The sequence below is a fragment of the Manis pentadactyla genome, chromosome 10, assembly GCF_030020395.1.
Source record: "Manis pentadactyla isolate mManPen7 chromosome 10, mManPen7.hap1, whole genome shotgun sequence".
Classification (NCBI taxonomy): Eukaryota; Metazoa; Chordata; class Mammalia; order Pholidota; family Manidae; genus Manis; species Manis pentadactyla.
This window is the reverse complement of record NC_080028.1, coordinates 36,112,513-36,126,708: the sequence shown is the minus strand read 5'-3', so window position 1 is coordinate 36,126,708 and position 14,196 is coordinate 36,112,513. Positions and strand designations below refer to the sequence as shown.

The following is a 14,196-nucleotide window of genomic DNA, read 5'->3' as shown; positions in this document are numbered from 1 at the left end:
CAGCGCGGGCGGACGCGCCGGTGGCTGCCTGCACCTGGCCCCGGGAGGGCGGGCGGGGTGCGCCCCAGCAGCCGCGCCCCGCCCGCCCCGGCCCCGCCCTCCAGGACGTCCCGCCGGGCAGCCCGCGAGCGGTAGGCACAGCGGGGCGGCTGCGCCTCTGCCTAGGCGCGACAGGTAAGCGGCAGCAGCAGCCGGCGACCCTCGCCCTGGCTTGGAACCCAGAGCCCTCCGCCTCTCCGGACCTAGCTCCGGTCGAGCGCGATCCGCCCAATCCTTGCCCCCCACCCCGCCGCTCCGCCGCACTTCGCCTCCACTTCCTCCTCGCCACCCCACCACAGGGAAATGAAGGGCCGGGCCAGGCTGGTCCCTAACCTGCCGTGGTGGCCTCTGGCTCCTCCCACCGTAAGACCCTCACCCCCCACTTTGGGCCTTCCCTAGAAGATGAATGAAAAGCTCAGACCTCTGGGACTTGGGGGAGTGGGGTGGGAGAGGGACAAGTCATAGCATTCCCTTCAGTGCTCTACAGCCACTCCCCTTCTCTCATCCATGCCCCCCATTCCTTCTGTGCCCCAGCTCCCAGGTTGGGCCACCCCATGTGCTCTGCTACAAAAATCTTTCAAAGAAGTTCCCTCCTTCCACTGCCACGTCGCGCCTGAGCGAGGTTGCATCCCAGATGTCCTTGGTCGGGAAGCTTGGGCTTTTTGCGAGTGGGGATTGTGTGGTTTTGTGGTGAGGCAGTCTGATGGGTGTTCCTGACTGTGACTGTCACCAACTTCCCAATTTTCCTGCCGTCACTTGTTCCAGGCTAACTGAAAGGAGAAACTGATTGTTGCTTGTCCCCAGAGCCAGTCATCCCAGACCCTGGCCTCTGCAGAGCGTAGGACAAGGCTCTCCTGTGTGTGTGTGTTTGGGGTTTAGGGAGGTGGGGGTAGGGGCTCAGTTTGCCAGCAAAGTGTAGAACACACCCCTTCTATTAGTCACCCATTGCAATAGTCCCAGGGAGGGTTTTAACCTTGTGTACTAAGAGCATCTCTAGACCCACAAATGGAGTTTACAGGCACAGAGAAGGTTAAGTCTGGATGCACCAAAGAACCTGAGGCTTGTGCTCATTTTACCAGAGAGGTGTGTGTACTACTAAGGCCCTGTTCTCTCCGACACATGAGCTTGTTCCTATCCATCCCAGGAAGGGTAAGAAGGATGAGAGGTAAATTCGTGTGGTGCGTAATATAAGCTAAGGGGAGGGTTTGAAATATACTTCGGATCAAATGATCCAGTAGAAGCCCGTATGTGTGTGGGTACTTCCCTAGCTCCTATTCTTCAACAATACCGTTCACTTTAGGTGACCAGAGGTAACAAGAGAAACTGCTTTCGGGGGCAGCAGGACAGAAAGCAGGACAGGACTCTCAAATGGAAGAGGTAGTCTGCTTCTGGTAGAACCATGAAGGATATTGGGCAGCCCACGATGGCCTCATGCTCAGTAATCACTGCCCACAGTGGGCAGGTCAGCTGGAAGAACTCGGGCCTGGAAAGGGGAGGCTCTGATGCGTGTCAGATAGCGGCTGAGATCAGAAGCATCTTAGCCCAAGATCAGTTGGGAGAAACCTGGACAGGAGATGGGGCCATGGGCTTAGTCTACGTAGCCACTGCCGGGAACAGAAGTCAAGAAGAGGAGGGGCAGCTAACCCTGAAGCTGAGGGCCTTTCAATGCAGAAGGCAGCCGGAATAATGGGGGCAGGTAACTGACTCGGCCTGGTCACTAATTTAACTGTCTGACCTTGGCCAAATCACATGAACACGCCCTGGGTGGTGAGCAAATGAGAAGGTGTGTGTGAAAGTGCTTTGGCGAAGCTCCAAGCCCCAGCCAAATGCACAGCGCTGTGTGGTGTCATGGTTAAAATGGTGGGTTTGGGAGAGAAAAGGCCCGAGTGCAAATTCTGCCTCTGCTACTTCCCAGCTATGTGACTCGCTCGGTCAAATTATTTAGCCTCCCTGTGCTTCAGTGTCCTTCTGTGTAAAATGGAGACGATAACTGTCACTTGACTTTCTATAGTAAGTAGTAATAGTAAACATGGATGGTATTGTCCTTAACCTCCTCTGGCTCCCACGGATGTGTTCTGACATCTCCAGCCCTGGAAGGGAAGCTGAGGAGTGGAGTGGGTGTCTGCACCAGGGGGCCCCTGTGAATGGCCGTGCCAGAGACGGGAGAACTCAGCTCTTCATACAGCCCTCTGTCCCTCTCTGAGAAAGCTCCAAATGTCCTTTCTCATTTAATGGGAATGAGAGTGAGGGTTTGAATAAGTAAGAGGTCAAGTGCAGGGCAGTGTCTGTCTCTGTGTGCAGCTCAATGCTGTAATTGTGCTGTGTTAAAGTTTTGCCCAATGAACAAGGATGGGTTCAGTCTGGGGAGGAAAAGCACTGTTAGAAGACTCTTTTGTGGCACCTGAGAGCCCTGTGGGGTCAGCTTATTCGGTACTCTCTGTGCCACCTGGTCCTGAGCCCTACGGAGAGATTTAAAGGAGGGAAGAAACCCAATCCTCCCTCTCAGCTCTCCATGTAACAGAGAACAAAGGGCAGACAAAGCAGGGCAGCAGAAAGCATAGCCAGATACCTCTGGGCACAAGGATGCAATAGGGGACTGGAAGGCTAGGTGGATTGGTCAGGAAAAGCATTGTGGAGGCAGAAGATTGACGACCAGGATTTAAGCACTGGGAAGGAAAAAGGAAACAGGATTTAGGTGGCCTGGTGTCTAGGCCTGTTCTCCCTACCCCATAAAATCTAGTAGGAAAGTCCCACAGGGGGGTGAAACTTGGAAACAAATACATCAGGATGCTGAGAGCTTCTTAGAAAGCTTAGACACTAAGAAAGCTTCTTAGAGGAGGGGAATCTCTAGTAAGAATTTGAAAGATAAAAACATGACATTCTCCGCAAGACTATAAGGGAAAGACTTTGAGAAGCAGAGGCTAGTCTGTGGGGGTAAGTAGCAACCTGGAAGCAGACTGCCAGGCCTGTTCTATAATTAAAGGGCTTAAAGGGCGCTAAAGGAATATGGATTCTGCTGTGTGGATTGTGCTGGGGAGAGAGAGGCCTGAGGCAAAGGAGGCAGCTTCTGTTGATCCTCCAGATGTTGGGAGATAAGGGCAGTCTCAGATGACAGTTTTGAGAATGGAGAGGAAGAGGAGGATCTGGGAGGCCAGGAATGAATCAGCAGGCCTTGGGAGTGGGTGTGGAGTGTACCTGACCTTGAGAAGGGATTAGAAACTACATGCCTGGGAGTGGGGCAGAGCCGGCTGCAAGGGTTTTGATGCTCCTGGCAGCAATAGGGAAACTGGGAAGGCTGGCTAATTTAGGGAGCAGGACACAGACCCTGAGTTCAGTGTCTGGCATGTTGAGCATCCTGTGGCCCCAGGTAGAAGTCCTACAGCCAGGAGGCAACCTGGTGAGGAAAGAAGGAAAAATTCAGTTCTCCCCTACCCGCCCCCTCCATCCCCCACCCCACCCCAATCTGGAGACAAGCTGGAGCCTTCAGGAATACCCATCCTGTTAACTCCTCCTCTCACACATATGCTCCCCTCATGCTGAGGGATGATGACAGGTGATAAGACTCAATTCAAGTTCCCTTTTTTTGCCTTCTCTCCAAACCCAGCCTGATTGTTACCAGGTTTCCTAGGTGATTAGGGAATCCCACCTCATGCCTCTGGGTTCCTCCATCCCTGGATTCCTAGGAGCCAGCAGCCCCAAGGCTCAATGTTTTTTTAGAATAGTTGCACATCCTGGAGTCACCCAGTGAAAAGCCGGTTGAACTTCCGGTTTGGTCATGTATTATTTGATTTTCAGTGACTTTTACAAACTTGAACTAAACCAACAAATATTTGCTGTGCATCTACTACATGCCAGCCACTGTTCTAGGTACACAGTGTGAGCATATTTGGGTTGGGTTTTTCAATGGAAAATCCGTGCTTGGGTAACTTGAGTTTAAAATGTTATGTAAACATACAATGGACCTAGATACACTGGGCAAAAAACTTGATGGACTTGCTGCAGAAATAACTTTTAGTGCATCTTTCTGGGAAAATAAGCCACAGTAACTGCAGCTTTAGTCTTGGGGAAAAGCTGAAGTGTCATGAAGGTGTAATTATGGGGAAAGTGACCCCCCACTCCCACCCCAGCATTCTCTAATCAGAAGGGTCAGAGGTGGGAAGGGGGGCTTGGAGGATGATTTGCTACTCTGTTCACAGCATGGAAGAGAGGAAGTGTAATGCTTGCTGTTTCAGATGGTGGGACCGCTTGGGAGGAAAAAAGGCAGAACCATTTGGCCAAAACAGCTTTTCGTGGTAGCTTGAAATTGGCCCTTCGGCTCCCCAGCAGGATGTCTAGCTCTACACACCTGCACAGTGAGAATGGCAACAGAGTCATGGCTTTCCAAAGAACCCTTAATTGAGCCTTAGTCTGAGTAACTGGAGCAAACATCCTTGTGGTGGCGTCAACACTACCTACTTCCTGGCTGCCACGTCTCCTGGAGGTGAGCAGCTCAGCTGATAAACAGAAAGAAACTTTGTTACAAAGAGGCTACCTGGCCAGCAAGGGCGTGTTCTGGGTGGCTGACCCTGGCTTTCACAAAAGCTGAAACTTTGTCTAGGACTTCCATTTTTGGCATCTTTAAGGCATTTTTGGTCCTAGGAAGGATTTGGGATAGGGCAAGCTCTGCTGAACAGAAGGGAAGGAGTTGTGTTAAGGGTGAAGGTGGGGGCAGGGAAGCTCAGGAACATAGCCCTCCTGAGGCTCAGAAGAGCCAAACCCAGGCCCCAAACGCCCCAGGTGACTTCCAGTGGGGGAGATAAACGTGTGGTAACAGAGCAGGGGCCTGGGAGCCAGGAGACTGGTGTCTTCCGGGAGCCACGAGCTGTTTGACACTAGAGAAGTCACCTGACCACTCAGGCCTCCCCTGTGAAATGGTGCTAGATTCACAGGCAGACCTAGTCAAAGGGGCACAACATGTAACAACGGAATATCATGTAACTCAAATGCTTGCAGTAAGCGCATTCACAACATTTAGTGACGGAAGCCTGTGCTTTCCCTTGTGGCTCTGACAGGTCACTTGAACCTTTTCGGCCTCACCTCATTTAACAAGACAACCGAGCCTCTCTGGTTCAGGAGAGAACGGACTCCTCTGACGCAGGGCAGGCTGTTTAGAAGTGTGAACAGTACGGTAAGCGGACAGCCCGGGAGAGCGGAATCCTGCTAGATTTGAGAGGCATTGGGGAGGAGGCTAAGATGTGAAATGGAGGGATCGGTCAGCCACACTGCCTTTCAAACTCCTATGGTTGGACCGAAAAAAGAAAGACATTTTACAAACTTAGTACCCACTCCCATGTGACAGGGTATGCCAGAAGTCTTTGAGCTGTTTTATCCTTTAATCACATCAGGGGTATGAATTCTACAAATAAAACAAAAATCATTTGAAAATGTAATCATTCATATTTCTTTTACCTTATTTAGTTTTATAAATTTTGAATAGCAAAATTTTCATTTTAATTTTGTGTTGGGAAATGTTTATCATCTTCAGGGGACTGAGACAAACATTGAAATAAAATTTTATTATTCAAAATTCATAAAAATAAGATAAAAGATATTTAAATAAAACTTTCAAATGAAATTCTAAGTCTGTAGGATTTATACTTCTGAAGTTGTTAAAGCTTAAAACTGCACTAAGTCTTTTGGTAGACTCTATGTATGTATACATAATACCTGAAATTTTAGCAAGATAATACTTACCCATTTCACATGTGATGCACTTTGGTATTTTCTTCTTTGTTCTATTTTACTCTGATCTTTTACAGATTTTTTTTCAAGCTGATTTGTAATACTCTAAATTTATTTTGCAATCTATGATGGGTGTGATCAATGGCTTGATAGGGGGTGGGTGAAGCCTCAGTTCCCTTATACCTCTAAGAAAAGGTAAGTTTGTATTCAGGCTAGAGGGGTCAGAAAAGCAGGTCCCATTTGTTCAATCTAGGAAAACTTCCTGGAAGAAGAGGATTTTGGCATCATTTCAGGACTAAAGCCAAAATGATCCAATGTGTTACAATCCCAAGGGTGGCAGGAGGAAGAACTAGGAATGAACACTCAGTAGCAGCAGAGGAGGAACAAGTGGATGAGGGCACCCTTGCCAGTGCCCCAAGAGGCCAGGTGGTGGGAGCCTGAAGGTGAGGGAGCCACATTGGACACTGCGGGGAGGATCCTGGAGGCCCTGCACTTGACAGAGACCTGTATATCCAGTAGGGGCTCTTCTTCCCTAAGGCTGGGGCGGGGTCGCAGCCAGCCTTGCTAACCGCACTTCTAGGAATCTTCTGCTACACGCAGAGTAGGAGTCTTTAATCCCAAAATCTTCTGGCTTCTGTAGGATTATGTGTCTTTTCTAAGGGGCTCTTTCCTACTGCCTACATGCTGAACAAACTCAGATCTAGTTCTTTAACGCTAAGGCTAATCTCAGGTGTCTTGTTTCATTTCAGGATGTAGTTAGTACTTTGAGGAACTGCAGGCTCCAGAGCAAAAGCCTTAAACAGCCACATTGGATCAAGAGAGCAAATGCCTAAGAAAGGCTCGATTTAACCCTAGTTCTCTCTCTCTCTAGGGGAAATAAAAGGAAAAAGGCAAACCCCACTGCAAGTGACTACAAGGCGATGCCAGGACGAGTGAGTGAGAGTGACTTGGGTGATTCTGAGTGAGTGAGTCTGGGAGGCCTTCCTGGAGGAGGTGAGTCTTGAGCACTTGGCAGCAGTGGTTACTATGCCTTTGTCTCTAACGGTGCTTTCTTTCTGGCTGGAGTAGGAAGGTAGGAAGTACTGGGGAGGATGCAGCCTGCATGCAGGATGGCAGGCACTCTGTCATGCCAAACACTTCCTCATTCTATGGTCCCCATTGTCTGTCTTTGCTGGGGCAGTTCCAGAACTGATGAGGTATCTAGCTCGAGCAGGGCCCTTTGTGCTGGCCCAGCATAACTCAAACCCCCAGGGCAGGAATCTGACTCTACATGAAGTCCCCATTTCCTCCTTGCACCCTTCTTCAAGCCCGAGGAGCTCTACCTTTCTCAACTTAACACTTAATGTCTGTGCTATTATTTTTAAATTTTATTTGTTTTTAAATAGGTTAAAGTAGGTCTGACCCAAGATAATAGCAGGGCTGACGAAGAGAGAGGATGTGATGCAGGAAAACTCTCTTTGGTGATGGGGTGGGGCAGTTCACCCCAGTTGGGACACAGAGGGACACAGGGATGTAGGAGACAATTCCCATTACCAAGGGGTTTTTAAACCTAGTTGAAGAGTAAGAACTACTTGCACTGGGTCCAGGTAGCACCAGTCCAGGAAGGGGACAGCCTTCCTCCAGCCCCTCTTCACTGGCCATCCAGCTACCAATCAGGTTCATTTCCTAGACACCCGCCACCAGCTGTCATATTGCTCTTCCTGTAATGCTCGTCTCTGGCTAATCCTTTACTGCTCCCTGTACCTCAGGTCAAGGGCAGACTCCTGGCATGACAACTTGATGCCTCTCCAGGCCCATCCTCTGCTACTCGAAGCAGACCTACTTCCTCCATCCTGAACAACTTGTGGTTCTCTGATTGCCCATGCTGTCCCCTGCCACTAGACCTTTGTGCTGTTCCCTCTGCCTGAAATGTGCTCACCTCGCTGGCCAACTCAACTTGTATGTTAGTGTTTTACCCAGGTTTCTTTCTTCCTCTGAAGGACAAATGCCACCCTCCCCGCCTGCTGAGTTTCCTGTATCCTCTCTTCCTCAGCACCAAGGGTGCCTCTCTCATGCTCTCTTCTCACTGCGTGATCTCCATTTAAAATCCAACTTCCCTAGGGAGCATCTCCAACTGGCTAGACAGATACTGCCCAAGTCATGAATTACTTAATAAAACCAATTAGATCTTCAATAAAATAAATAAAATCTGACTTCCCCAAATGACTGTGAATTCCTTGAAGACTGGGCTTGCTCCTCTCTGCATCCTCCCCAATCATGACTGAGAAAAACTTCATGAATTTCTGCCTAGGCATTTTACAGTTTGATAACAGTGCTTACACCCAGAGTCTGGATATTTAAAGTTGAGTTTACAATGCCTGCCATTAAGTTCCTCCGTTGCTTCTCTTGGAATGCCTTTTAAAATAACCGCCTAGAGTTAAGCCTGAGAAAAGTTAGTGACCTCTGCCCCAATCACCTTACAAGTAATAGGTGCGTGGCAGCCCTGCTATCTCCTGTTCACTTGACTGGGTTGGAAGACTGCCCTTCCCCTGGCTCACTGCGCCCCCTCGCTTCTGGGATCTGTAAGTAATAATAAATCTGTACTTCCTTTGTGTGGGTCTGTTGAAGCTGTGCCTTCAATCAAAACGACCCCGTGGGTGTCCCAAGGCGGGAGCTCAGATGCCAAGGGAGCTACTTGCTGAGCCCGTGTGGGTGGCTCATGCCCCCTCATTCAGCAGGTCACAATCTGCATACTGTTAATTCAATACACCAGCTCTGGCTTCTCAACACACCCCTGTAGCAGAGTCCCTGGCATATAGCAGGTAGTCAGTCAATACTGGGAGAATGAACATAGCTCTCAGGTCTCTTAGACTCTTAGCTCCTAATACAAAATAGATGCTCAGAGAGATTTCATCTCATTTGACTTTAGATGCTGCTGCTGAATCTGATGTTAGAAAAGAAAAGCACCTGTCTCCCCCAGCCCAGAGTGACCCCTGCTCCCTCTGGCCATCATGGCAGCTGCGTATTCCCCAGATCCAAGTGACTCCAGCCACTAGGCTTCTCCACAGGCAGGAGCTTGTGTATTTAAATAACAGCATCAAATAGCTCGACTGGAGTTACTTTTAAGCAAGATAATACTATGAAGTAATGAGTGTGGCTTTGGCCAAGGACCAGCTGCTAGAGGATAATTACTGGCAAGCTGAGCAGGGATTTGTTAATTATAATAGAAAATTGATACTGTTTATTGAAGGCTTAGTATGTGCCAGGCACTCTGCTGAGTATCTTGCATACATTATCTCTGACTTAATCCTCACCACAATGCTGTGAGTTAGGTATTAGTTACCTCCTCTTTATAGATGAGGAAATTGAGGCTTAGAGAGATTAAGAAATTTGCCTAAGGGTCACACAGGTGCTAATGACAAAACCTAACACTTTTTGAGAACTTACTGTATGCAGAGACTGCTAAACTTTTCCATGAATTATTTCATTCAACTTCTCCTTATAACAACCCTAGGAGGTAGTTGCGATGATTACTAGAAGGGGCAGAACCGGGATTTGTGCCCAGGTGTATTGCCACCAACATCTAGTGCTCAACCAGTGAGCCTGATGCTTCCATCCTCTGAGCCGTGGGACCACGTGCCTGGGGGTGAAAGCTGGTGAGCCCCGGAGCCCAGTCGTGCCAGGAAGGTCTTAGAATCTTAGATTTTATTAAATACGAGTTGATACAGAACAACACTTACATGTGTAGAGTATGGACAATAATAGTGCCACCAGCAGCCATCATCCCCTTTAAGTAAAAATACTCTACTTTCAAGGCCCCCGGCACCTCTATTCCCATAACTCTTCCTCCCTCTTAAGAAACTTTGGTTTCATCAATTTCTTTTGTTTTCTTCATAGCTTTACCACAAATTCATTTTTTTGGAACAGTATTTTGTATATATAAGCAATATGCTGTTCAGTGTTACCTGTTCTTAAATTTCCTATAAATGCAGTCCAACTGTTTGTCTCTTTGTGTGGCCTGCTTTTTTCACTCACTGTTCCGTCCATGCCGTTGCATGTAGAAGTTGTTCGTTCTTTGCATTGCTGTAGAGTATTCCTGAGTGCGGGTCTTTCACACTGTTCATTCTACTGCCGGCTGACATTTGGATTGTTTCCAATTTCGGCCATTTTAGTCAGTGCTGCTAGAAACATTCTGGTATATGTCTCCTGGCATGTGAGCACCGGAGGTTATCGGGTATAAAACAAGGAGAACTGGGGGGTCCTGGGGTGCATACATTTAAAATTTTACTTGATGCCAACTTGTTGCCCAAAGTGATTATGTTGATTAAATCTGTTCATGTAGAGTTTCAGTGTTCCAGTTGTGCTAGATCCATGAATGTAAGAATCTTCGGGCAGGAAAGAAACACTGAGTCCTGTTTCCTCATTTTATGGGTGGAGGATACTTCAGTGTAGGAAAGTTAAGGGACCAGCAATAGTGATGTTAGCAGCAGCAGAGCCTGGACTCAAACCCCAAGCCCCCAGGCCCTCCCCCCACCCCTGCCTTGGCTTATTGCTCTCTCTCATCCCCTCCTTTCTCAGGCTGAGGCCCCTGGTGTGGCCACCGCAACACATCGAACTATTTCCAGGGTCAGGCCCAGCACTCAGAGCTGACCCCGCTGGGGCCCTGAATGGTTCCAGAGGATGAGGCTCCTCCGCAGACGCCACATGCCCCTGCGGTTGGCCGTGGTGGGCAGCGCCTTCGTGCTCTTCCTCTTCATCCTGCAGAGGGACGTAAGCAACAGGGAACAGGTCACAGAGAAACCGTGGCTGAAGTCCTTGGTGAGCCAGAAGGATCACGTCCTGGACCTCATGTTGGGAGCTGTGAACAACATTAAGGACTCAATGCCAAAGCTCCAAATCAGGGCTCCGGAGCCCCAGGAAACAGTGGTCACCACAAACCAGTCCTGCCTCCCTGGGTTCTATACTTTAGCTGAGCTGAAGCCCTTCTGGGAACGGCCCCCCCAGGACCCCAACAGCCCCGGGGCAGATGGAAAAGCATTTCAGAAGAGCGAGTGGAGCCCGCTGGAGACCCAAGAGAAGGAAGAGGGCTACAAGAAGCACTGCTTCAATGCCTTTGCCAGTGCTCGGATCTCCCTGCAGAGGGCGCTGGGGCCAGATACCAGGCCCCCTGAGTAAGTAGCGGCCATGGTCCAGGGGGGAGGCCAGGGCTCTGCCAGAGGTGTGGCTGGCATGGCTATGGTCATGACCACAGGCTGAGTGTCAGGTGAATTGCTGACGGGGGTTAGAATTTGGGCAAAGATTTCCTGTAAGTCCTCACTTCTTTTCATGACCAGCTGCCCTTATCCCAGGGGCTGGGGTTCCAGAGTGTTATGGTCAGGCCAGAGGCCCAGGGAGACCTACAAGTGTGACACAGTTATGAAGGTGAGAGGATCTGAAAGGAGGGACTCAGGCCTGGGATGGGGGCCTGGCGCCAGGGCAATGGGAAGGGCCGTGCAAGTCCCCAGTTTTGGAGGTCTTGCCCTGTGCTGAGTGCACAGGCTCCAGAGATGGTGGGACTGCTGCCGAGCTGTTGGGAAGGGACGTCTCCCGACAGCAGCCCTGGGGTGGACACGATCCCCCCACCTCCTGGTTTCCTTCGGTGAAGGCCCATAGGGCCGTGAATTCAACCCAACCTTTATTTGAAGCTGCTTATGCTTTCAATCCTGGGCAGTGACCCAGCACTCAGATCTTTGAGCTGTGGCCACCTCACTCTAATATGGCGTGGCAGTGCTCACACCCTCCTCAAGTCAAAGATTTTTGTGTCCTTCTCACTTCAACTCTGTCTTTCCCAACTTAAGAGTTACACCTCTTTTGGCCTTTCTTGCATGGTGGCCCCCATCCTCAAATTCATCTTTAGGGCTGTGAACCCGGGGTTCCTCAGACTTGGACCACAAGATAGGGTCCCAAAAGGCAGAACCACCTGGAGTTCTCAGGAGCTCTTCAGCAGGGAGGGCCCTGGGCCTGAGGGCAGCCAGTGGAGGAGGTTTGGGTGTCTCCTCTGGAGGGTCCATGAGCTCTCTCTGGCCAGGAGGGGGTAAGACAGGGAGTTAGGCCACACAGTTCTTTGAGATCTGGATTCCCACATTCCCAGCACCACCTGAGATGGAGTGCCAAGGGGGTAGCGGTGTGCCCAAGTGCAGAGTGGTTGGGGTGAGTAGGGGCAGAGAAAGGCCCCGGGAAATTGTATGTGATAGGAGTGTCAGATTACAGGGGACTCATGAGGAATCGGATCTGAGAAGAACTTTAAATTGTAAAGAGAAGAGCCTTTTTCTCTCGTTGAGGTAGAAACTGTAGTCACTTTTCCCAGAGGTCCCATTTGCCCTTTCTGACTTCCCCTCTGGGACCTTGGGATTGGATTATGCTTTTTGCAGGACACATATAACTGAGGAAGAGAGAGCCGGCCCTGGGAACTTCGAGAGCAGCTGAGAGAAGCCCGAGGGCAGGGGGAGTGTCAGCACCGCAGCCAGGGCACCAAGCCAGCTCTGAGGGAGAGGGGTTTGGGCATGAGCTGGCTGGGACCTGTGCCGAGGCCCCAGGAGGCGGCAAATACTGCGTAAGGCAGCAACAAGGGGCGACTCTTCTCAACCGCACCAGAGAATGTGGGCTGGTGCTTCTGAGGATCAGGGGATGGCTGTGGAAATGTGTGGACAGGGCTCTCCCCACCTCCTGAACTCCCAGGGGCCTGGAAAGCTGTATCTACGCTTTCTTCCTCCCAGATGTGTTGACCAGAAGTTCCGGCGCTGCCCCCCACTACCCACCACCAGCGTCGTCATCGTGTTCCACAACGAAGCCTGGTCCACGCTGCTGCGAACGGTGTACAGTGTCCTGCACACCAGCCCGGCCATCCTGCTGAAGGAGATCATCCTGGTGGATGATGCCAGCACTGAGGGTGAGGATAGAGGGCCCCTGAGGAGGGGCTGGCACCTCTGCTGGTACTCCGGGCAGGAGGGCAGCTTCTTGAGGGAGCAGGCACCCTCACCGCCTGTTGCCTGGCATTACTAAAAACCAGGAGCAGGTGGAAGGCGGGTGAGGGACGGGAAGGTGGGGAATGGGAGCAGGTAGACCACATTCCTAGAGCCTGGACTTCCTCCCCATGTCACCCGGAGAGCTCCAAAAGCTTTGCACTTCTGGCTTCTAAGACTCCCTTAGAGCTGCCAAGCCCAGCTCCAAGGCAGAAATGCTGGGAGAAGTCAGGGCAGAGGGTGGGGACAGGCCTTCCCCTCTGTTTCCTACCTGCTGGCCACCCTTCTGCTCTTGGATATTCCACCTCAGAAGCCCTTTCTGCTATGTTGGCAATAGGCGAATGAACTTCTCACCAAACTTCCACCATTTAAAGCAATGCCACAGACTTACTGAGTACTCTGCCTGGTACTGACCTAGGTACAGGGAGAATCATAACAAATGACAAGTGAGACAGATCTTGCGCTGAAAAGGATAACAACCCTTGCAGGTCAGATGGCCGCTTACAATACCAGTGTGGCCTGTAACCCTCCCCTGATGGATCCAAAAGGGCATGAACTTGAGAGTCACCCAGGAATTCAAAGCCCAGCTCTGACTTCCTAGCTCTGTCACCTTGGGAAGGATATTTAGCCCCTCTAAACCTCAGTTTCCTCTTCAAAAAATGAAGACAATTCACATGGCGAGGGATAAGAGACAGGTGATAAGTGAAATAATTCATGTGCCTGCGGAGTACTTAGCATTGAGTGAGAGTCCCATCAGCCCTGGTTTCAGTTTGGTCTTTGTATGGGAACAGTGAGCTACGGAACTGTGCAGCCAGGCAGCGTTGCTTCTGTGTGGCACAGCTGGAACGGTCCACGGTGGAGGCCAGGCTGGGGCTGGGCCTCTCAGCATGAATGTCTAGGGAGAGAAGACACATTGAAGGACTTTCCTAGAAGAGAGAAAGGCATAAGCAGAGTCCTAGAAACAGAGGTGCGTTTGTGCAAAATTGAGGGGTTTGGTGTGCTGAAGCTTAGGTTTATTGTAGGAAATGACACTAAAAAGATGTCGAATTGAAATTCATGACTTACTAAAAGTATTTACTTAGAGAAAATGAGGAGTCATTGAAGGTGTTTAACCTGGATAGTGATCTCATCTCAGAAGGACGCAGCTCTGGGGGAAGTTGCTTTTCAGGAAGAGGCAGGACCTCCAGTCTGTAGAGGAAGTTCTTAGAATCACCTGAGAGTGAGATGAGGGGGCGGAACTAGGAGAGGGGCTGTGGGACCCATGCATCACTGTTAGACTGGGAGTGTCCAGGAGCTGAGCCCTGCTTCCTAGTGATGCATGGCATCTGGGGACGGCCTGCTCTGCCCCTTGTCCCATAGGGAGGGCAGGCACTGACCCCACACTTGCCAGTGTATGCCCTGGGGCCACTCCAGTACAACTACTGCCTGCTGACCTGACCTTCCTCCAGCCTGCCTC

At 50.4% G+C, this 14,196-nt stretch overlaps 1 protein-coding gene across 2 annotated transcripts in view; it reads left to right on the top strand.

Moving 5' to 3' along the window:
* The first annotated feature begins 5,094 nt into the window (after window positions 1–5,094).
* The window catches only part of GALNT6 (polypeptide N-acetylgalactosaminyltransferase 6), a 32,130-nt gene continuing 23,028 nt past the window's right edge, over window positions 5,095–14,196 (top strand). The window contains exons 1-4 of one of the 2 annotated variants that reach the window (XM_036915115.2): window positions 5,095–5,206; window positions 6,632–6,753; window positions 10,318–10,910; window positions 12,495–12,667. In XM_036915115.2, coding sequence (XP_036771010.2) covers window positions 10,420–10,910; window positions 12,495–12,667 — 664 coding nt within the window. In that variant the 5' untranslated portion in view covers window positions 5,095–5,206; window positions 6,632–6,753; window positions 10,318–10,419. Of the gene's footprint in view, window positions 5,207–6,631; window positions 6,754–9,476; window positions 10,911–12,494; window positions 12,668–14,196 lie in introns of those variants that run through there. The other variant, XM_036915117.2, reaches the window with a different exon arrangement.